Genomic DNA, 23864 nt, shown 5'->3' with positions numbered 1-23864 from the left:
AGCCTTCCTACCGGTAGTGCGGGGAAAGGCGGTCCGAATGTTGTCGGACAACGTGACCACCGTGACCTACATCAACCGCCAAGGCGGGACAAGGAGCCCACAGGTGGCGGAGGAGGCTCAGCGCTTAATGGTCTGGTCAGGACTCCATCTCGGCCACATGGCAGCCTCTCACAGTGCAGGAGTCGGCAACGTTCAGGCGGATTTTCTCAGCCGGCATCGCCTGGATCCCGGTGAGTGGGAACTGGCGGACGAAGCGTTGCCTCTCATTTGCGAGAAGTGGGGAGTGCCCCACATGGATCTGATGGACACGTGGCACAACGCGAAGGCTCCGCGATGTTTCGGTCGAAGTCGAAAAAAGGGGGCGGAAGGCGTCGATGCGTTGGCGCTTCCCGGGCCGACGGATGTTCTGCTGTACGTGTTTTTCTCCCGTGGCCGATGAACGGCAAGATTCTGCGGCGCATAGAGTTGCACTCAGCCATCGTGCTCTCCCGGTGGCACCGGAGTTGCCGCGCCGGCAGTGGTTCGCAGACCTCATCCAGGGCGGCACCCCCTCAGCCTCCAGGGATGGGGGGTCTACTCCATCAGGGCTCCGTCTGTTTGGAGACTGCGGATCACTTCTTGCCTCGCGGCATGGTTTTGAGAGGAATAGGCTGAAGAGAAAAGGTTACTCAGCTGCGGTGGGTAGCCACGTTGCTACGTTCCAGGACACAGGTGACGTCCCTGCTTATGTCCGTGTCTGGGTGGATTGGAGGAATGGGTGCGTGCAGCGTGGGGTGGTCCCCTACTGCGGCTTTCTGGCGTTCCTCCAAGCAGTTTTTTGCCAAGGTAAGGTCTGGCTTGTAGTTCCCTACGGGTCCAAGTGCGGCGATTGGTTTGTTTGCGAGGTAAGGTCCGTGGTACTTTCCTGGCTCTTCACCCGGATATCTCCCGTTTCTTCGGGGAGCTAAGCACCTTCGTCCTCCATTGCGTCTCCCTGTCCGGCTTGGAACCTCCATTCCGTTCTCTCCGCTTATGCGTGGCGCTGTTTGAACCCTTGAAACGCTTAACTATTCAGGATCTCACGTTGAAGACGGTGTTCTTGGTGGCGATTGCTTCGGCACGGCGTGTTTCGGAGTTACGGGCTTTGTCCTGTAGGGAACCCTTCTTGTGTATTTCCGATTCCGGAGTTTTTTTGCGGACGGTTCCTTCCTTCCTGCCGAAAGTGGTGTCGGCTTTCCATGTTTTTCAATTGAGCTATCCGCTTTTGCGGTCGGGGAGCCCTCTGATCCAGAAGCGAGGGATTTACGGAAAGCTTGACGTGCGGAGATCCCCCCCTTCGCTGTCTGGAGGTCAATTATCCATTTCGGGTCACGGCTCTTCTCTTTGTTTTGTTCTCTGGTTCAAAGAATGGAGTTGCAGCGTCCCGCACGACGCTTGCCACTTGGCTCAAGGAGGCCATTGGTTCGGCATACTTGGTGCGGGGGGAAAATCACTTCCCGTGGGTCTTCGGGCTCCCTCGACTCGCTCTCCAGCTGCGTCTTGAGCGGAAGCTTCTTAGGTGTAGCCTCAAGAGATTTGCAGGGCGGCTACCTGGAAGTCGTTGCATACCTTTATCCGGCATTACCGGTTGGATGTCCGGGCTCACGATTCCGGGGGATTTGGAGAGAGGGTTCTCCGAGCGGGACTCTCTGCTTCCCACCCTCGGTAAGTTGGCTCTGGTACATCCCAGGTGTCCTGGACTGATCCTGGTACGTACAGGGAAAGGAAAATTAGTTTCTTACCTGATAATTTTCGTTCCTGTAGTACCAAGGATCAGTCCAGGATCCCGCCCGCAGGGCTTCGCTACAGTAACGGAGAGTCCGCTCATCATGTTTTCTTAGTTTTGCTGTTAGCTTGTTTAGCTCTCCCGGTTGGGAATCCGGGTTCAAGTAGGAGTTTGGTGTTAGTTTAAAGTTAGAAGTGCATTTTCTAGCCAGTTTTGTTACTTGGTTGCATGGCTACTTTGACATTACGTATGACTGAGGGGCTGTGACTGGCACAGGGGCTTATATATGGCTCCGCCCACAAGTTTTGCTCTGTCTCCACCTACTGGTGCGGAGTCACAACCCAGGTGTCCTGGACTGATCCTTGGTACTACAGGAACGAAAATTATCAGGTAAGAAACTAATTTTCCTATCTGTACAGACGAAGGCTAACTGATGAACCCCAAAAAAAAAAGCGAGCTGCAAAAGTTCTCTTTTACGAGGATGGCAGCGGACTCCAGGAAGGTAGGAGTCGAGCTCACTGAAAGCGAGACGGGAGAGGGAGACGGGGCGGACGATGATGCACCGATATTGTCCCCTCAACAACTTGTAGAGCCTACGCCCGCCACGGCAGATGTTCTCACCAAAAGCCAAATGCGGGAATGGTTCATGGACCTGCGATCGGAAATTAAAAATAATAAAAAAGAGCTACTGGCCTCATTTGCGGAGTTACGTGATGATTTCTTAACCCTGGGCCGCAGAGTCGACGAATTGGACGTTCGCATGGAAGGACAGGAGGCCCACCTTAAAGATTTAGTTACCGCTAAAAATGAAATCGACCTTGAGCTAGCTTCGATCACCGACAAACTAGAAGATTTAGAAAATAGGTCTCGGCGCCACAATATTCGCCTGCAGGGGATTCCGGAAACAGCAGCATTCGAAAACAGCTTGACTACAGCTCAAGATTTTTGTGAATTTCTGCGAGGGCAGATTAGTGCCGAGCTCGACCTCAGTGCTCCGGGGGAGGCCGGCGCCATTTTAATTGAGCGCGCTCATAGGTCTCTGGGAGCCCGGAGAGATGGCAAGCCCAGAGACATAATCCTGAACTTTCAGAGCTACAAGCAAAAAGAATATATTCTCAGTATTGCTCATAAGAAAAAACTTTGGGACTGGCAAAATCTGTCGGTGTCGGTATATCAGGACCTCGCTACGAGCACGCTGCAGAAACGTTACGAGCTACGTGCGGTGACAATGGCACTACAACAAGCGAGTGTTAAATATCGGTGGAATTTCCCCTTTGCACTCACTTTTCAGAGAGAGGGAAAGACTTACCGCGTCAAATCGATCTCTGAGGCGGCGGCTGCATTGAAGGAAGCGGGTGTTCCGGCGGAGCTCCCTGAGCAGCCTAGAGAGCTTAAAAAAACGCGGTTCAGTAAGGCTCCACAATGGCAGAGAGTCGAACGACCCAGAAGGAAAGCGGTGCACAAGAGCGGCAAGGGGCCAGATAATCTCTCTGATCAAGGCTGAACCAAGAGAACAGGAGCTTTTGAGAAGTTTAATCAAGTCTACGTTTATTTTCCGCCATTTATGGACAGATGGGGTCTGAGCAGAGTGGTGCGGTTTTTCACCACATGAGTGGTTTGTGATTTCTGTTCTTATGAGGCGTTGAGTTGAGCAGTAATGCCAAATACTAGTTTGCAGATCTTTGGGTCTGAACTGAGTTTCGGGTTATCTTAATGTTTTGCCATAATTCTGTTTGAAATGGGGGTGGGGAGGGAGGGGGAAGAAATAGCTACTTGCTCACAGTGGCGAGTTCCCTCACTAGGGGATCCGCAGATCTTGATCTACGGATCATGCTGATATCCTGGGGACTTTTCTCCTTGCAGACTACACTCTGCTTTGCTAATACGTCTATTCCCTTATTATTCTGTTATAGTGTCTGTATCCTTCACATTTTTTCCTCATTTAGGGGCAGTGATATCGCTATCGAGATAATGGAGCTCATGCATACTTGTTATCTAGCATCTTTTCTGCTTAGCCTATAACCATGTCTATTCGAATAGCCACGTTTAATGTTAAAGGTCTCAATATGTATAGAAAACGATATCTTTTGCAAAAGGACCTTAAGAGATTGAAAATTCATATTATATTTTTACAGGAAACACACATATGAAAAAGGCATGAGCGGTTGATGAATTTTAAGGATTTCCCTCATGTTTTTTTAGCGGCAGCAGGGAAGAATCATAAGTATACAGGCTCAGGTATCTTAATTTCCTCGGAGATCTTCTTTGATCAGATGGAACTTATTACTGATGTGGGGGGTAGATTTGTATTTCTTAAAATTAAGGTGGGCCATAATATCTATACTCTTATCTCCATGTATGCCCCAACAACCAATCCAGCCGATCTTTTTCCCACAATTCAAGGTCTGATCACTACACATGGTGAGGGGAATATTATTTGGGGAGGGGACTTTAATTTCACCCTATCACCAGATTTGGATAACTCACAAGTGCGTGGCTCTGGTCCTTCAGCTTCAAGTCAGAGGGCCAGAAATCTGCTGCGGGAAATAATGAAGGAGGACAGCGTGGTGGACCTATGGCGCCATAATAGCCCAAAATCTAGAACTTATACATATTATTCCAAACCACACAATTCCTATTCCCGAATAGATTTCTTCTTGGTAGACAAATGCTTAGTCACAAAGACTGACAAGTGTGAGGTGGAGCCCATCACATAGTCTGACCATGGGATGGTTTGGTTTGATCTGCATGTCCAAAGTGGATCAGGGGGGCAGTTTTTTTGGAGAATGAATGTCTCTCTGCTGAAGCAAAAACCGTTTGTTCAGCAGCTAACCCAGCAGCTAACTGAGTATTTTCAGCTGAATGTTAACTCAGACGTAACCAGGTGCAGCTTATGGGAATGCTCGAAGGCGGTAGCCAGAGGTATTTGCATAGCCAAGGCATCTGCTGATAAAAAGGTGAGGGAACACAAATTTCAGCAACTACAGGGGGACATTAGTCGCTTGGCGGAGCAACATTTTCAAACGCAATCACCCAAAGTGTATAAACAACTAAATGAGGCCCGGTACCAATTAGACACCTTGCATGACAAACAATTAGCTTTTAATTTAGAGAGGATGCATCAGACGTTTTACGAGGGTGGTAATAAAGCAGGCAAGCTACTAGCACGGCAAATGAAGGCCCGTGTGGCCCGAAGTATCATTACCAAGATAAAAAACAAAGAGGGTCAGATTACCAGAAATCCTACTGAAATTAGGCAATGCTTCACAGATTTCTATGCGGCACTGTACAGGAGTAGTCCTCACATTCAGGACGGGGAAATAACTACCTACCTGAATGACATCACTCTCCCAACACTGAGTTCTACGCAGCATCAGGCTCTGGATTCACCCGTAACTAGTGCAGAAATACAGTGGGTGATCAAATCTCTTAAAAACGGGAAATCCCCGGGGTTGGACGGGTTCCCGGGGGAATATTACAAATCACTGACGGATTGCTTGAGCCCACATCTTACAGATTTTTTTAATCATCTGCGCGAAGTAGGCAACCTGCGGGCTCAATCCAATACAGCAGGCATAACAGTGCTACCTAAACCAGGTCGGGACCCCAGCGTGTGCGGATCTTATAGACCAATATCCCTAATTAATCAAGATTTGAAAATTTTGGCTAGACTTTTAGCCCTGAGGTTAAATAAATATCTCCCGGATCTCATTCATTCGGACCAGGTGGGATTTGTTCCCCACAGGATGGCAGCCGATAACGTGAGGAAAATATTAGACCTAATATGGTGGGCAAAGAAGGAGAAAATACCGGCAGCCCTGTTGTCCATTGATGCAGAAAAGGCTTTCGACATGGTCCATTGGCCTTTCTTATTCCAAACAATGTCGAAAATGAACTTCGGGCCTTTCTTTATGAATTGGGTGTCCCAGTTGTATAATGCCCCACAAGCGGCGGTTAAGGTCAATGGAGGGTATGGCGACAGGTTTGATATCCAGAGGGGTACACGTCAGGGATGTCCATTGTCGCCTCTACTTTTTGCTATTTTTCTAGAGCCTTTTGCCACCAGGATTCGGAGATCCCCTGATGTACTGGGAATCCCCTTGGGAGATAATGATTTTAAACTCTCACTTTTTGCTGACGACATAATGTTTACTCTGTCGTACCCAACGAGCTCTTTAAAAGCAGTGGAGTCTGAACTACTTCACTTTAGTGGGGTGTCAGGCTTTAAGGTTAATTTAGAAAAGTCGGAGCTGTTAAATATCAATCTAACCTCTGAAGACAGACAGCAAATAGCAGGCAAGTTCTCTTTCCGCTGGGCAAAGAGGTCTTTGAAATATCTAGGAATTTATATCAATAATAAATTGGAGGACCTCTTTGCACTCAACTACACCCCTCTGACCAAGGCCGTAGACAGAGACCTAGATAAATGGCACAAGGGAACTTACTCATGGTTGGGAAGGATAGCTATCATTAAAATGAATGTCCTGCCTAGATATTTGTACCTTTTCACTACATTGCCCATTTTGCTTTCTAACACGTACCTACGCAAGACACAACGGAAACTGTTCCAATTCATTTGGCGCAAGAGGCCCCCTAGAGTGGCACGGCGAACTCTTTACCAGCCCAGAAAACAGGGTGGGCTAGGGGTACCAGATTTACATGCCTATTATGTAGCTGCCCAACTGAAGGCGGTCCTTGATATGCATAAGGTTATTCACGCTAAACAGTGGGTTCAAGCGGCCCAAGTTATGTTAGGCCAGATGCCCATGGCAGCCCTTCCCTGGCAACCCAGGACTACGTGGCATTCTGTTATTTGTATCCCTTGGTCTCTAGAAACCACATTGGCGGTTTGGGATCGACACAGAGGGAAGGTGGTAGGGAATCATCAATATTACTACCAATCGCACATAGCCCATAATCGGCATTTTGAGATTGGTCACCAATCAAAAATTTTTCAAATCTGGCGCCAACAGGGGATTTTTACTCTAGGCCATTTGTTTCAAGGAGGGGACATTATGTCAATGGCGCAATTTATGGATACTTATCATCTGCAGGCCACTAACTTTCTGCCTTATGCCCAAATTAGACACTTCCTGGTAGATTTACGTATTAAGCAGCGACTGCGACCCACTAGATCATTGTTTGAGAACATGTGCATTAAAGCTGACTATGTGTCTAAGGAGGTGTCTAAGATATACTCGTTACTCACGGCCGAGGAGGATTTCCTCCCTCCTCATTTAATCAAGTGGGAAAAGGACCTGGGCATCCAGATGTCCACTAAGCTCTGTAATCAGATATTTCACACTGCTAGTAAATGCTCTGTGTCCGCCCGTTTGCAGGAACACAGCTATAAAATGCTATATCGTTGGCAGCTAGACCCGGTGAAGTTACATGCCATTTACCACGCTGTGTCACCCTTATGTTGGAGACAGTGTGGAGACTCTGGCTCATATCTCCATATTTGGTGGGAATGTAAGTTGATAAGACCTCTTTGGCACGAGGTGAATCGGTGGATGTCTCAATTGTTTGACAGGTCGGTTTTACTGACACCGCTAACTGCCTTATTGAGTGTGCCCATTGACTCTCTTCGCAGAGCACAACAACAATTGAGTATACATATACTGATAGCTACACGTACCTCTATTGCACAACATTGGAAGTCTAGTAGGGTGCCTACACTCGCTGAGATTTATGTGAAATTGCAGAAGCACAGAAGGTTGGATTATTTAACAGCCTTACAGCATGATCTCGTAGATAAACATTCCAAGGTGTGGAAACCCCTAAAGCCTCCAGCCAGCGCGTAGTAATGAGCAATTGCCCTTACTGGTGTATATACCTGAGCTTTTACTAGTGGGCGCGCTGCGTTGGATTGTATGAGTCTTGTATCGCTGTATTTGGCTACCTAATCGCACACAGTCCAGGTGCTTTAGTCCTATGTGTTATTTCCCAAGGGACACCTGATGAGTGGCTTTCATTGTCGGGATACTACCCGTTCCTGGTCTTGGCTCTACTATGGACCACCTTGCTGAATGCTTTCACGGCATCTGGACTTTCGGACACGCAAATGGATTCATAGGAGGGACTGTATTATTGAATAACTATGCATGTGGTGTATTGTCTGAGGAGAAGGGGGAGGGGGGGGGAGAGAACCCATATATCTAACAGCACTACGACATGTATGCATATACAATATTTCTGTATAACGTGAATCAGTATGATTTGGCTAGCACTTCTGTGGTATCTGCTGCTTAGTCTTGTACTGATGTTGACTGTTTCCTGTTAATGTCGGATGTTGTGTTCACCGAAAACTAATAAAGTTTAAATGAGAAAAAAAAAAAAGTCTTCGGGAAGACAGTAGTCCTTTTGGGGCTCCCACAGATCCTCCAGGTATGGCGCTGGTCAAGGGACTAGTGGAGGAAAGTCCACAGAATGAAGCCAGGATTTCCCACTTTTCGGTGGAAGCAGTAGGGGGCAAGTTGTCCTGCTTTTATGAAGAGTGGGCCAAGATTATCTCGGATTGGTGGGTTCTGGAAGTAGTAAGAGACGGCTACGCCTTAGAATTTTCGCACCTGGTGAGGGATGCCTTTCTAGGGTCCCACTGCTCGTCTCAAAGCAAACGGGAAACAGTAAAGGGGACTTTACAGAGGTTACTAAGCTTGGATGCTGTAGTTCAGTCCCGCTGGTCTAGCAAGGACGGGGGAGATATTCCATTTATTTTGTGGTTCCAAAGAAGGGAGGGCACCTTCTGTCCCATTCTAGCCTTGCAAAAGGTAAACATGGCCTTGTGGGTTCCACGTTTTCGCATGGAGATGTTGCGCACAGTGATAGCAGCGGTCTGCAGAGGATAGTTCCTGGCATTGCTGACCTGACTGAATCTTACCTCCATATTCCATTCGAAAGGACCATCAGAAGTTTCTGCGGTTCATTGTGCTGGGGCAGCACTTCCGGTTTCGAGCTCTCCCCTTTGGGTTGGCTACGGCACCCTGAACTTTCACCAAGGTGATGGTGGCAGTGGCGGCTGCCTTGAGACGAGAGGGGATTATGGTACATCAATATCTGGATGATTGGCTTATTTGGGCAAAGACGGAGGAGGAGTGCGGTCGGTCCGAATGGCAGGTGATGGACACCTTGAGTTCTCTGGGTTGGGTGATAAACATCGCAAAAAGGGAGTGGATCTGGAGGCCCCAGATGCGCATGGTAGTGACCACAGATGCTAGCCTCAAGGACTGGGGGTTGGTGTGCCTGGGACAGTCTGCCCAAGGGCTTTGGTCAACAGCGGAGGCGTCCTGGTCTGTCAATTGTCTGGAGATGAGGGTGGTCTGCAGGACCCTGGAGGTGTTTCTGCCCTGGATCAAAGGTCGTATGGTTCGAATTTTTTTGGACAATGTGACGGTGGTTTACATCAATTTCCAAGGAGGGACAAAGAGTCACGCAGTGGCTTGGGAGTCTCAGCAGCTGTTTGTGTGCTTGAACATCATCTCGAGGGAATTGCGGCATCGCACGTCGCAGGAGTGGACAATGTGCTGGTGAATTTCCTCAGCAGGCAACAACTAGATCCGGGGTGGGGGAATTGTCCCTGGAAGCCTGGGATCTCATTTGTCCCAGATATGGGGTTCCTCAGTTGGACCTCATGGCTACGCGGCCAATGCAAATGTGGCAAGATTTTTCAGTCGCAAAAGGGAGTTTGGCTCAGAAGAGCTGGATGCTCTAGTGTGGCCGATGGAGGTTCTTCTATATGTGTTTCCCCCTTGGCCACTCATCAGTCGAGTCTTGTGGCTCATAGAGACACATCCAGGGAAGATGTTGCTGGTGGTGCCGGAGTGGCCATGACAGCCATGTTTCTCGGATCTGGTGTATCTTGCAATAGACAGGCCTTTCAGGTTGACTCACTTGCCAGTGCTGCTGCGTCAAGGACCCATATTTTTGGATCGGGAGGATCACCTTTATCTCGTGGCTTGGCTTTTGAGAGGCAGCGTTTGCGAATGAAGGGATTTTAGGAGCCAGTGATTTCAACCTTACTTGAGGCTAGGAGGCCTTCTACTTCTATGGCGTATATCAGGGTCTGGAAGGTGTTTGAGTCCTGGTGTCTTCAGCAGCAGCTGGATCCCCTGTCTGTGGGCATTTCTCACATTTTGACCTTTCTGCAGGAGAGCTTGTCTAAGAGCTTAGCCTATAGTTTGTGCCGCATCCAGGTTTCAGCCTTGGGCTGCTTTAGGGGCAAGTTGCGGGGAAGGGCTTTGGCTTCTCATCCTGATATAGTTCGCTTCCTGAAGGGGGTTAAGCATTTACAACCTTCGGTTCGGAAAGTTTGCCCTGATTGGAACCTCAATTTAGTGTTGCGGATGCTTTGTTGGGTGCCTTTTAAGACGAGCCTCTGTAAAGGATTTGATGTTGAAGACAGTGTTTCTGATGGCCATATGCTCAGCCTGGTGGATTTCAGAACTTCAGGCTCTGTCTTGTCTGGATCCTTTTTTGCATATTGTGACTGATAGGGTGATGTTATGTACGGTCCCCTCCTCCTTGCCGAAAGTTGTTTCTTCCTTCCTTGTGAATCAGACAGTTGAGCTTCCGGCATTTCCGGAGTGGTCTAGTGAGTCTCCGCAGGATAGAGATCTTCATCTTCTGGATGTGTATCGCACTCTGTTGCATTATCTGAAGGTCACTAATAGCTTTCGGTGGTTGGATCACCTGTTTGTGTTGTTCAGTGGAACAAAGAGAGAAGAGAAAGCTTCTAAAGCTGTGATATCTTGATGGCCCAAGGAGGCCATTTACTTAGCTTATATTTGTAAGGGTCATGAAATTCCCACGGGACTGAGGGTGCATTCTACAAGAGAGCAGTAAGCCTCTTGGGCGGAGTGTCAGTTGGTATCTCCCCAAGAGATATGTAGGGCCGCGGTGTGGTCCTCGCTTCATACTTTCACCAAACATTACCAATTGGACGTTCGGTCGCAGGAGGATCTGTCCTTTGGTGAGAGTGTTCTAAGAGCGGGTTTTTCGGGTTCCCACGCAGTGTAGGGGTGCTTGGGTACATCCCACTTGTCTGGACTGATATGGATTTGAACAGGAAAGGAAAATTGGTTCGTTCTTGCTAATTTTCGTTCCTGTAATGCCATAGATCACTCCGGAGAACCACCCCGTTGCTGCCGAAAGACTGAATTTCCTGATAGCTGGTGACCCGTATTTTAAAAAAAAAATGTTTTCGTAGATTGTAAATATGTTGGGTTAAGCAGTTAGCAGACTGTTTTTGTTCTCTGAAATATGAGAGGCTCCAGTTCAGGGGGGTTCCAGTTCAGGGGGGTTCCAACCTCGAGTTGCCTGTTCACCCTGGAAAGTTTGTAGGGACTAATCTTTGGCTTGGGAACAGGTCAATACTGAGGGACTGCAGGTGGCACTCTCGGATATGTAGCAGTGCCTCAGAGTTTTGTTCTCTGCCTCCATCTGCTGGTAGGGATGTAAAACCCACTTGTCTGGACTGATCTGTGGTATTACAGGAATGAAAAGTAGCAGGTAAGAACCAATTTTCCTATTTGTGTGTTTGCTTCTCAGCCTTTTTGTTCAAACCCTTTTCAAAAGCCGTGGACAGATTTGTGGCACTTCTCTAAAAGCCAAGTCACTCCTGATTCCATTTCATCAATCTCCCCCATACAAATACAAAAAATAACATTAAGTAATGTTGTGTTAAAAATAAAATAAAAAAGCTATGCTTTTGAGATGCTACTTTCAGAGATGAAATCTTAGTTAAGGTTCCAAAAGCACACTGTGCTCTTACTGTCTTTACTTTCCTAAGTGTGCTTCATGTTGTAGCTCACCTACAAAACACCTGGCATCTAATTTTGGTTTGTAGTCTACAAGGTGAGACTGCTCTAAGATTTACTTTACTTTTATTTCCACTTATAGTCCGCCATCCCATAAAATAATGCTCATAGTAGATAACAGTGACCAAAGCCATGTCCACTTACCCATCTGGACAGAACCACAGCCAGCCCCCTCTCCCATTCCTGTTGGCAGACCTCAAGGCATGCCCCGCCTGACCAAGGGTATCCCTAGTGGGGACCCTGATGGCACAGACGAAGAGCAAGATCACTTGGAAGAAGGGGAAATTCCCCCAGGATAAGAACTGTATCGAACCATGTTACGGTTCTTTCAAAGAGATGCTTGCCAGCCTTGGTTTCCCAGACCCTGAAAACCATGGGAGTTTCAGGAGCGGAATCTATAACGGAACCAAAGAAGAATCCAATTCTGATTTCCCTGTACGTACCTGGATCAGTCCAGACAGTGGGTTATGTCCCCAATCCAGCAGATGGAGTCAGCCCAAGCTTTGAGGGGGCGTATCCATATATACTACTACCCCCTCTGCAGGAGTTCAGTATCTTCTGACTCCAGCAGATGCGAGTAGGGTATCCTGGGATTCTCCCATTGGTATAGGTTTTCTCTGGGCCTTTTTCCCTGTTTATTTTCTCTTTGGCCTCTGCCTATTGTCTTCCTTTGGATCAAGTTTTGTATTTAAAAAAAAAAAAAAGTTTTCAATTTTTGGGGAGGTGTGCCTTTTTTTACCCTCTGTGTCTTTCCTCTTGTCTGGACTTCGATTTGGCCAGGGTAAGTTTGTCTTTTGGTCTGTGCTTTTCTTTTGCAGCTCCCCAACCTCCGGTGCCTCGCGGATGCCGGTGGTGTCGGCCTCTCCGCGCTGATTTCATTGCCGGCGGCCATTTTGCAGCTCCTCGGGGGCTGCTGTGGCAGGCAGGGAGGACTTCTTCGGCGGGTTGTGAGGCCAGGAGGGCCCCCCCACGGCACTTGGGTTTGCATTCGGCGGGTAGTGCAGGCCGACTCGGCCCCCCCGCGGCGTCGTCTCTCTCTCTCTCGCCCCCCCCCCCGAGGCTTGCTTAATTAATTAATTAATTAATTTTCTCTTCGCTGCCGTTTCTTCCTGCCACGCGATCCCAATGCCGCGGCCGTCTCGCTGCTCAGCCTGCGGCGAGCCGGGGTCTCGCATTTCTCGGGAGGGCATCTGCGCTCGGTGCCTTCCTGGGGGGGAAGGCACCTCGCAGTCCCTCGCCGATTTTGCCTTCCTTCCTAGTTTGCCCGGGCAGCGTGGGCCGGCCCCTCCCCCATTCCTGGCGGGAACGGCGGCCATCTTACACACCCAGCGCTCTGAGGGGACTCAGGGAGCGCTGGAGGATAGGGAAGCTGTTGCGGTTTCTCCCCCGACCCTGGTACCGGAACCGGGTCTGCAGGGACAGGATACCACGGCCTCTCCTTCGTCCGGAGCCCCCTCGGGCAGACCGGGATTTTCCCCAGAATTTATTCTGCTTATGCACACGGCATATTTGCAGGGGCTGGACACGCCTGCGGGACCTCCCCCGGCTAAGGTACCTCGCACGTCGACTTCTTCACCGGCCCCCCCCGTCTTGACGGGAGTGGGGGCCCCCGACCCCCCCCCCGTTCGGGTCCGGCCCCCCCCAGGCCCGGTGGGAGCGGCGACCGGAACAGCGGCTCCGGACCCTGATGTTACGGACTTGGGCCTAGCGGACTCCACGCCGGAGGGGGACGATCCGCGCACGCTGCGTCTCTTCCAGAGGGAAGAACTGGATGACCTTATCCCGCGGATTATTCAGGAGTTGGACCTGGACCCTCCGCCGGACCCGCCCGCACCAGTAGCGCCCGCGGTTGTCACCTCGTCGAAGAAGGGGGATCCGGTGTTCCCCCTCGGATGGTTAAAATCCCACTTATTCTGGAATTTTTGCAGGACGGCTTGAATAAAGGTTTGGCCCTTAACTCTTTGAAGGTGCAAGTATCGGCTCTCTCCTGTTTCCGGGACAAGGTGAACGGAACCTCCCTGTTGACTCATCCGGTCATAGCCCGTTTTCTGAAAGGTGTGAAGTACCTTGGCTGGTTCCTTTGTGGAATCTTCATCTAGTATTGGAATTTTTTGCAGGGCTCTCCTTTCGGCCGCTGCTTCGTCTTTTCTTGCATTTATTAACCTTGAAAATGGTTTTCCTGGTGGTGATATGCTTGACATGTCACATCTCTGAACTGCAGGCATTGTCGTGTTGGGAACCATTCCTCCAGATGACTCCAGGAGCGTTACAGCTTCGTACTGATCCATCCTTTTTGTCCAAGGTAGTCTCGGGAGTTTCATTTGAATCAGTCCATTTTGTTGCCTTCCCTAGATAAGCCCAGGGACATGGAGGAATACCGCCTCCTCCATCATTTGAATGTCCATTAATGGCTGTTAATCAATTATACTTAGAGAATAGCCACTGCTATTAATTGCATCAGTAGCATGGGTTCTTCTTAGTGTTTGGGTAATTGCCAGGTTCTTGTGGCCTGGTTTTTGGCCTCTGTTGGAAACAGGATGCTGGGCTTGATGGACCCTTGGTCTGTCCCAGCATGGCAATTTCTTATGTTCTTATGTTCGATAGACTTTAGGTGTGGTATCTGGAAGCTTCAGTGCTGGTCCAAAAGACGGACCGCCTGTTTGTCCTTCACGGTGGAAGGAAGCAGGGCAAACCAGCTTCACAGGCTACCATAGCTCACTGGATTAAGGAGGTGGTCAAGGGAGCCTATGTGGAGGCAGGAAAGCCATTACCTTCTCAGGTTAAAGCTCATTCCACCAGGGCTCAGCCAGACTCATTGGATGGAAGTTAGTCTGCTGTCCCCCCGAGCAGCGCCGTGGTCCTCCTTGCACACCTTCTCCAGGTTCTATCGCCTGGACGTACAGATCCGAGAAGACGCAACTTTTGCAAGGGTGGTATTAACCGGACCGCAGGCAGCCTCCCACCCCTATTGGGAGTAGCTTTTGTACATCCCATTGGTCCTGAGTCCATCTGGCTACATGCTAGAAAATGGAGAATTTACTTAACTGATAATTTTGTTTTCCTTAGTGTAGACAGATGGACTCGGTATCCCGCTCACATCTGCCCAAGAACGGCACCAAGGATTTAACATAGAAACATAGAAATGACAGCAGAAGAAGACCAGACAGCCCATCCAGTCTGCCCAGCAAGCTTCACACTTTTGGGTTTTTTTCCTTCTCATACTTATCTGTTTCTCTTGGCTCTTAGTAACCTTTTGGTTCTATTTCCCTTCCACCCCTTGGAATCAATATCCACTGCCCTTGGAGTGGATATTGATTCCAAGAGATTATGGGTAAGCCATCATCCAGTCCCTAGATCAGGGCATCTATAATCTTAGTGGGGTTCAGTGTTTGGTTGAGTACAATTACGGTTATCCATTTTTAATCAAGTTTTTTACGATAGTATGACCACAGTGGCTTTTGAAGAGAATACTAAAGGGCTGAGGTCACTGCAGGGGTGTATCTAGGGTTATGTCAGCTTTGAAACCTGACTCTGTCTCCATCTGCTGGCAGGGGAGCACAGTCCATTGGTCCTGAGTCCATCTGTCTACACTAAGGAAAATGAAATTATCAGGTAAGTAATTTCTCCATTTTTTCAACATAATCGATCATTTTCAAGTCAGCTCTGATGGCAGACAAGCTAAGTAGAGACCCCTATGTGACCCCCGTGAATGGTCCTTGGATCAGGAGCTAACAAGCAGTGCTTCTTGAGTTAATGAAAGGATGAAACCTAAAGTGAATCTGTTTGTCCTGATCAACCTTCTGCTCCTAGAGGATAATTCAAGAGATTTGGTAACAAATGTCTTTGTTGGGGAATTGCTAGAGCATCTGTGTGTGACTGTTCAGATACTATCTTTGGTTGGAGAACAACCACAATAGGTGAACAATTGCTATGCCAGCCACCCACCCACTAATCCTGTGTTATCTTTAGTATGCTTCCTTGGCTATCTATCCCTTTTTGTGACCTTCATGTACCCAAAACGTTGACTCCAAAGGTTCCAATTTATAAATGGCATGGATGTTTTTCTCCTTCAAATGTATGACTTTATACTTTATATTGAATTGAGCTTGCCACTTATCAGTTATTTCCCCTAGTTTATCCCAGCCCCCTGCAGCCCTTCAACTTCTATTGTATTTGCTTTGCCACAAATTTTCAAATCATCAGTGGAAATTACAAAGTGATTTTTCAGCACTCTGTAAATCATTAATAAACCTAATGGAAATGAAATGGTCCAGCATCAATCTGTGGCAGCCTGCTTTCTACCATACATCAGCCATTTTGTGGTCATCCTCTGCATCCCACAGATCGATCCATTTTCAGTTCCATGCTACTTGCACACTGCAGAATGTAGTTTTCCTTTTGATTTGTATTTGATCCCCTGTGTCCTATTGTACAGGTCAGGAATTCCTTGAAGAAGAGGAAGATCAGGAAGTGGAAGAATATTCTGATGATGAGGATGACGATGATGATGATGAATCTGAACCAGATGAGCCACAGCGCCCAGAAGATCCTAAGCCAGAAAATCCTGTCCCAATTTCTCAGCCACCCCCAATCCCACCACCTCAGTTACCACCAGCACCCATTTTGACAGGACCACCCCCTCTAGGGCCACCACCAGCTCCTCCCATGAGGCCCCCGGGACCACCCAGCGGTATGCCACCTGGCCCTCCTCCAGGTAATAGGACCCTAAATTATCTTTCTTTCAGAAAAACAAATAGTCTCCAGAACTAGTGATGTAATGTGATTTATTTGCATTCTCTTCAACTTGTACCCAAGTGGGCCACTTCATATTCTCACTCAGAGATCATTTAATCTTATGCCCTGCTTAATTCCCAATTGTGGCACCATTCTCCTATTATCCTGACCAGTCTATATTCAGTCCTGGGAACAAGTCTGTTAATGGGGAAAAATAGGAGGGTTTCCAAATGTGAGTCTTGTAAATTACAGGAGAAGACTTTGTTGCAGGGTTGGATTAATTCTTAGTAGGCAGGGAGTGTTTGTGTTTTTGAGCTGACACTGGCAGTTCTGTGTTTTCAGGTGCTCCTCCATTCTTGAGACCCCCTCCAGGACTCCGTGGACCACCACCACGTCTTTTACCACCCGGACCTCCACCAGGTCGTCCCCCTGGCCCGCCACCAGGACCACCTCCAGGCCTTCCACCCGGTCCTCCCCCTAGGGGACCCCCACCTCGCTTGCCTCCACCAGCACCTCCAGGTACAAAGGAGTTTCCTTTTCTAACACATTGTGCAAACTTTATTTTAAATATAGCTTCTACTGACACCAGAGCATTAATACAGTCATCATGCAAAGGAAGATTTTGTTCTTTTGGGGGCAGAGAAGGAATGACTGAGGGGGGGATATGATAGAGGTCTACAAGATCATGAAAGGACTTGAACAGGTTAATGTAAATTAGTTATTTACTCTCAGATAATAGAAGGACTAGGAGGCACTTCATGAAGTTAGCAAGTAGCTCATTTAAAACAAATCGAAGAAAATTCTTTTTCACTCAGCGCATAGTTAAGCTCTGGAATTCATTGCCAGATGGTTACAGCAGTTAGTGTAACTGGGTTTAAAAAAGGTTTGGATAAGTTCCTAGAGGGAAAATCCATAAACTGCTATTTCCTAGCGTGTAGCCAGATAGACTCAGGGCCAATGGGTTATGCTCCCCTGCCAGCAGATGGAGACGGAGTCAGATTTCAAAGCTGATGTCTTCCTAGATACACTCCTGCAGTGATCTCAGTCTTTCAGTATTTCTCAATCTCCAGGAGATGGTGGACATACCTCTCCCTATGGGGATTGCTATACTTTTTGAAAAGAGAAATTCTACATTTAAATTGGAGAAAAAATTGAGCCCCGCTCTCCTGTGGTGATACCTAAAGGTCCCTCCCCCATTTGAGAATTCCTGAGGAAATTTCCAAGATCCCTCAGAGGTGTGCCTTGGTCTGGTAGCCAATTCCTGATGTGGACTTTGCAGCGTAAGCAGCTGAAAGGCAGCAGGTGCAGGAAGCCCAGCGCGTCAGTGACGGCCAAAGCCCCCACACACACACACATACGCGCAGCTGGAGACTCTCTGTACTCAGCCAGTATGCGATGAGCCCAAGTAAGTAAAAAAGAAAAAAAAGAGAGAGAGAGTAGAAGATTCAGATACATTTGGAGGGGATTTGGTAATACTTCCTCCAGTCTCCTTGCTCAGCACACCGTACTGATGTAGTTTTCAATCCCGTTGGGGTAAGGGGAAATGGGCTTTCAAGTTGATTGAGCAGCCCCCTACTGGGCTAGGCCCTGCTTTAGGCTTGGTCGGCACACCGCAGGGTAGGCTACAGCGGCACCATCTTGCGTGCATCTTTGTGCGTGCTATATTGCCCTCCATAGAACATCGGTACGTACAGTGCACATAATGTTGCACGCATACATATGCGCACAACCTACTAAGTACTGAATACGAGTAAAGCCAGGTGCACAGGCTGTGCATGCGCCTTGCTGCGTCCCACCTAGGCGCACAAAAACTGCGGTTAAAATTTTAAGCGTGAGCCGACAGAATACACAGTTCCCTGTACGTACCCGGATTAGCCCAGACTCCTGGGTTTTGCCTCCCCTCCAGCAGTTGGAGACAGAGACGTTTTGTAACAGACTCCGTCCTATACCCCTGAGGTGCCACCTAGAGTCTGTCACTATTTCTCTGTCTCCAGCAGATGGTGGAGGTGCAATCCCTAGAGTTTGGGTTTTTACTTAATTGGTTTACTTAATCGTTTACTTACCTGGTGTAATTGTTAGTGTTAGTCAGAGATCAGATATTTGGAAGGTTTCTGGCTCTTTAAAGAAAAAAAAAAGGAAAGTTGCTTGTGCAGGAACAGCAAGGAAGACATAGCAAGTTTCCTCCAAGCCTCCCAGGGGATTGGCAGGTCCTGATGGGACCATCCCCTCTGGTATTAGAGGCAAAAGAGCAGAGGGTTGAGAACCTGGGGACTGCTAGAGCCAAAGGGTGATACCGGGGAGCCCGACTCACTCACCCTCGGCAGGCAGGTCGGCAGAGTCTTCAGAGCACGGTAAAAAAAAAAAAAAGAGGTAAAGTGATTTTTTTTTTTCTTTTTTTTTTTTTTTGCCGTCGGCCGGCCCAGCGTTCTCTCCAGCTCCTCCCTGCCTGCCTTACCGCCGCATTTCGGCTCGCGTGAAGGCCGTGACCCCCAGGTCTATTTTTGGCGCGCAACTTCCCTCAGCTGATCGGGGATAAATTTAGCCCGCAGAGATGCCTCATGGTGCGGCCTGCTCCGCATGCAGCAGCGCGCGTACACGCCTCTCTCGGGCCAGCATTTGCGCTGACTGCGTCTCGGGGGAGTGAAGGGAACTCGGGGAGGACCGCTGAGGGGAATCCCCGTGACAGCAGCAGTTCCTCGCGGCGCAGAGAGCCTGGAAGGCTTGCAGCCCTGCTCCAGCCGTCTGACCCATTCCTGCTTAGTGCAGGGACGGAAGCCATTTTGAAGACCTTTAGGAATGCAGAGAGAGCTGCGCTGGAGGCACGGAATTCCCCGCTACCCCTCTTTCCGCGACCGGTGCCCTCTTGGGGGGGGGAGGGGGCAAGTCGCAGGAAGATCAGGCAGATGCTTCCGATGATGACCCTGAGGAGGCCACAGATGGGTCGTCTTCGTCGTTCTCCTTGGACTTGGTGAAGTATTTTCACAAAATGTTCAAGGTACAGAGAGCGTCCAAGCGCCAGAGAGGCAAGGTCTCAGGGGTCCCCTGCTCACGCAAGCGCCCCAGGTCCCCACCAGAGTGGGGGCCAATGAAGTCTAAACGCCCTCTTAAGTCTGTGGCTGGTCCGGAGAACTTGTCTTTGTCAGATCTCTCTGGGAGGGACCCTTCCTCGCAGGACCCTCGGGGCGGATGCAGGCCTGGATTGTCAGCCCCTGGTTCCCAAGCATGGAGGTGTTGCTGCGGTGGATGGCGATGATCACAAGGTGGTTTGCTTATTCCGCAAGGAGGAATTGAGTCCGCTTATCCCGAATATTTTGGAAGAGCTCGGAATTGAAGTTCCGCAGGAGGATTCACGAATGGGAGCAGTGGATCTGGTGATACTGGGTCTCAGAGGTCCGGCACGGTCATTTCCTTTTCATATGTCAGTGACTGACCTCTTGTTCCGGGAGTGGGACACTCCGGATCTCGGATTGAAGGTCAGCCACGCCATGGATAAGTTGTACCCATTACCAGAGGACGCGCTAGAGCTGCTCCGGGTACTCAAGGTGGATGATGCAGTTTCTGCGGTCACTAAGAAGACTACCATCCTGGTTACTGGAGCAATGGCCCTGAAGGATTTGCAGGACCGAAAGTTGGAGGTACAGCTTAAGAAAATATTTGAGACCTTGGCCCTGGGAGTGAGAGCTGCCATGTGCAGCAGTTTTGCCCTGCAGGTGAGCCTGCGTTGGGTGCAGCACTTAGTATCTATGGCATCCCTTTCGGAAGCAGATGCAGCTCAGGTGGGTCTCTTGGAAGCGTCAGTGGCTTACAGTGCAGATGCTCTATATGATCTCCTGCACACATCGGCAAGAGCTATGGTCTCAGCGTTACAGCCCGCAGGCTCTTTTGGCTTAGAAATTGGTTGGCGGATGTCGCCTCGAAAGCTCAGCTGAGTTCCTTGCCTTTCAAGGGAAAGCTACTCTTTGGCAAACAGTTGGAGGACATGATTAAGTCTCTGGGAGAGAATAAGGTCCACAATCTGAGGACAGGCCCAGGAGCAGAGGCTCTTTTCTCACAGGACAAGCAGGATGGTAGTCCTCACAAATGGGTGACATGTTCAGGATGGAGCCCAATCACGGAACACTTTTGTCAAAGTTTCTAGAACTTTGGCACCTCTGAGCATGCCACCAACCCTGCATCAGGCAGGGGTCCCCCTTCAGTCTCTTTTTTTTCCGCGCAGCTTTTGCCATGCGGAGTGAGAGGCTCTCTCACGGATTCCTGGCAGGAATTTTTCCTCAGGAAATAATTTCAAAATTTGCAATAATTTTCACCCCGGCTGGGGTCCTCCTTTTACATCATCAATACCCGCGACCATTCGGTAGGTTTTACTAACTTTTCGGTCGGTTACCGATGGTTCCAGGTTTTAGACCCGGAGGTCACCGACCGCGCCTCAGCCTAAATTTTCGATGGCAATGATGGTGACCGGTTTTCGTAGGTGCTCGGACTGTCCTCGGATAATGTCCACATCAACCCTCACCAGGTTTGTGTGCTTTGTCTGGGCCCTAGCCACAATATGGATACATATACCAACTGTGCCCAAATGACCCCTAAGGGGCATCGGGCTCGTTTGGAAAAAATGGCTTTATTGTTTCATTCCAAACAGCTTTCTTCAGCTAAAGCTTCTAAGTCATCGACGCTGTCGCCAGCCAAGTCTCGTCATCTGTTGGATACCGATTACTCCCGATCCACATCGAGGACTTCGGCTTCTACTTCTTCGGCGCCAGACACGAGCAAGGGCGATCATCGGGAAAAACATCTGCATCGCCATCGTAAGACCTTGCCATCTGATCCAGGTGCACTGGTGGCATCGACTTCCACTTCCCTTGAGCCACCGAGGAAGAAGGCCCGTGCTGAGGAGCCCCAAACCTTCTCCATGCCGAGTACACCGAGGCGTTCCCTGCCCTCGGTGGGAGCAGCAGCCGTGACTCCACCTGTACCAGTGGACATTCCGGCAGCACCCATCCAGCCTCCCATTCCGGACCTGGTCTTAGCAACACCTGCGTTCCGTGAGAAATTGAACCGGATGGTTCAAGAGGCGGTAGTGCAGGCTCGCCATGGACATCCAGTTCCATCGGCACCGATGCCAAATCCAATTCCGACACCGGATCTGATGCCACCGATGCTCGCACCGCTACTTGACAAGCTGGACGCCCTCATCTGTGCTCTACCTTTGGCACCGATGAAAACACCGTTTTCTCCTGGTCCATCAACGCCCATCCATCTATCGGAGGAAGAGGGGACCCAATTCCGGGCCCTTCTGGAGTGTTACCACCAAGGCGTCCACCGAGGTCACCGAGCCCTTCTGCCACCGATGCCACATCGACCTCCGATGCAGTTACCGGTGCTGTCACCGATACCTTTGGTGCCCCCAACCTCCTCCGGCCGGAGGAGGCCCCTTTTTACCATCGGGAGAACCGTTGGGCGCTGGGGATCAGCCCTGGTCTGATTCTTCGGATTCCCAAGACACAGGTGATATCCCATCCGAGCCTTCACCTCCAGAAGAATGGAGGAGGTCTCCACCAGAGGACCTCTCTTTCATAAATTTCATCAAAGAGATGTCAGAAACTATACCATTCACTCTCCAGACTGAAGAAGACTCCAAACATAAAATGTTAGAAGTCCTTCAGTTTGTCGATGCACCTAAAGAGGTAATATCCATACCGGTCCATGAGGTCCTCCTTGACCACCTTCAATGCAACTGGGAGCATCCAGGGACAGTCCCACCAGTTAACCGTAAGACTGATGCTACGTATTTAGTCCAGTCAGCACCTGGCTTCCAGAAAACTCAGCTCTCCCACCATTCAGTGGTGGTCGAGTCTGCCTAGAAGAAGGCCAGACGACCACGACCTCATTCATCCGCTCCTCCTGGAAGGAGCAGAAATTTCTCGATACTTTTGGTCATAGAGTTTTCCATGGGGGCCGTACTAATTTCCTGTATTGAAGCTTACCAACTCTACATCTCTCAATACAGCAGGAATCTATTTAAGCAGCTCCAGGATCTTTCTGATTCCCTTCCTGACCAGTTCCAAGACCAGCTCAATACCATTCTTAAAAAAGGTCTAGATGCTGGAAAGCATGAGGTGCGCTCCGCTTATGACATTTTTGACACAGCCTCCAGGGTGTCAGCAGCTGGAATAAGTGCTAGGAGGTGGGCCTGGCTGAAATCTTCAGATCTGCGTTCAGAGGTTCAGGAGAGGTTGGTGGACCTCCCCTGTACAGGCAATAACCTCTTTGGAGAAAAAATTCAGGAGACGGTTGCTCAACTTAAAGATCATAACGAGATGTTGCAGCAACTCTCGGCTGGGCACATGGATTTCTCCACCTCTTCTAAACGTCCATTAGGAAGGGAGGCTAAACGAACCACCTTCAAGGCACGCAGATACTACCCTCCTCAGACTCAGTCTCGCCCGTCCAGACCGTATCAAAAGTCTCAACCTCACCAGCCTAGGCCTCTGAAGACACAGCCTCCTCCACAGCCTGGTTCTTCTTCGGGATTTTGACTGCCCACTAGAGAGCAAATGTCCACTTTCACCACTGCCACATCTACCAGTAGGCGGCCGTCTCAGCCACTTCATCAACATCTGGCAAACGGTCACCACAGATCAGTGGGTCCTGTCTTTGATAGCTCAAGGTTACCATCTAAACTTTCTCTCCGTCCCGTCGGACTCTCCACCTCATCCGGCGTAGGGTTCCACCGATCATTCTTCCCTTCTGGAGGAGGAAATCACATCCCTTCTTAAAGCCAATGCCATAGAACAAGTTCCCTCTATGCAAAGGGGAAAGGGATTCTACTCCCGATACTTCTTAATACCAAAAATGTCGGGAGGCATTCGTCCAATATTAGATCTTCGGGTCTTGAACACGTATCTACGAAAGGAAAAGTTCAGGATGGTAAACTTGAGCTCTCTACTCCCTCTGCTCCAACAGGGAGATTGGCTTTGCTCTCTAGATCTACAAGACGCGTACATGCACATAGCAATATCCCCGTCTCACAGAAAATTCCTCCGGTTCCTTGTAGGAAACAGGCACTTCCAGTACAAGGTGCTCCCGTTCGGCTTGGAGTCAGCTCCTCGTGTCTTCACGGAATATCTGGCAGTACTAGCAGCGCACTGAAGGTGACTGGGCACTAAGTCTATCCTTATCTAGACGATTGGTTACTAAAGGCCCAGTCTGCGGAAGCGGTTCTTCAGTCCCTCCAGCTCACCTTGCAACTACTTCTGTCCTTGAGATTTCTAGTCAATTATCAAAAATCCCATCTGTCTCCGTCCCAAATTCTTTCCTTCATCGGGGCGGATCTCGACACGATCCAAGCAAAAGCTTTTCTTCCCACGGACCGTGCTCATTCGCTTGCCACACTTGCACACACTATGCAGACTCGCCAAACCACTTCTGCTCGACATGTTCTCATTTTGTTGGACCACATGGCGTCCTCCGTACATGTTACACCGAGGGCTCGACTGGCCATGAGAGTTACGCAATGGACTTTAAAGTCCCAGTGGTCTCAGGCCCATCATCCAATGTCCAACATTGTCCAT

General features: G+C 49.3%; 1 protein-coding gene across 2 annotated transcripts in view; it reads left to right on the top strand.

The window, feature by feature from the left end:
* The window catches only part of WBP11 (WW domain binding protein 11), a 130196-nt gene that overhangs the window by 82092 nt on the left and 24240 nt on the right, over positions 1-23864 (top strand). For both annotated transcript variants that reach the window (XM_029590471.1, XM_029590470.1), the window contains 2 exons: positions 15995-16273; positions 16636-16812. In XM_029590471.1, coding sequence (XP_029446331.1) covers positions 15995-16273; positions 16636-16812 — 456 coding nt within the window. The remainder of the gene's footprint in view (positions 1-15994; positions 16274-16635; positions 16813-23864) is intronic.

The sequence above is a fragment of the Rhinatrema bivittatum genome, chromosome 2, assembly GCF_901001135.1.
Source record: "Rhinatrema bivittatum chromosome 2, aRhiBiv1.1, whole genome shotgun sequence".
NCBI classification, from domain to species: Eukaryota; Metazoa; Chordata; class Amphibia; order Gymnophiona; family Rhinatrematidae; genus Rhinatrema; species Rhinatrema bivittatum.
This window is presented reverse-complemented; position numbering and strand designations above follow the sequence as displayed.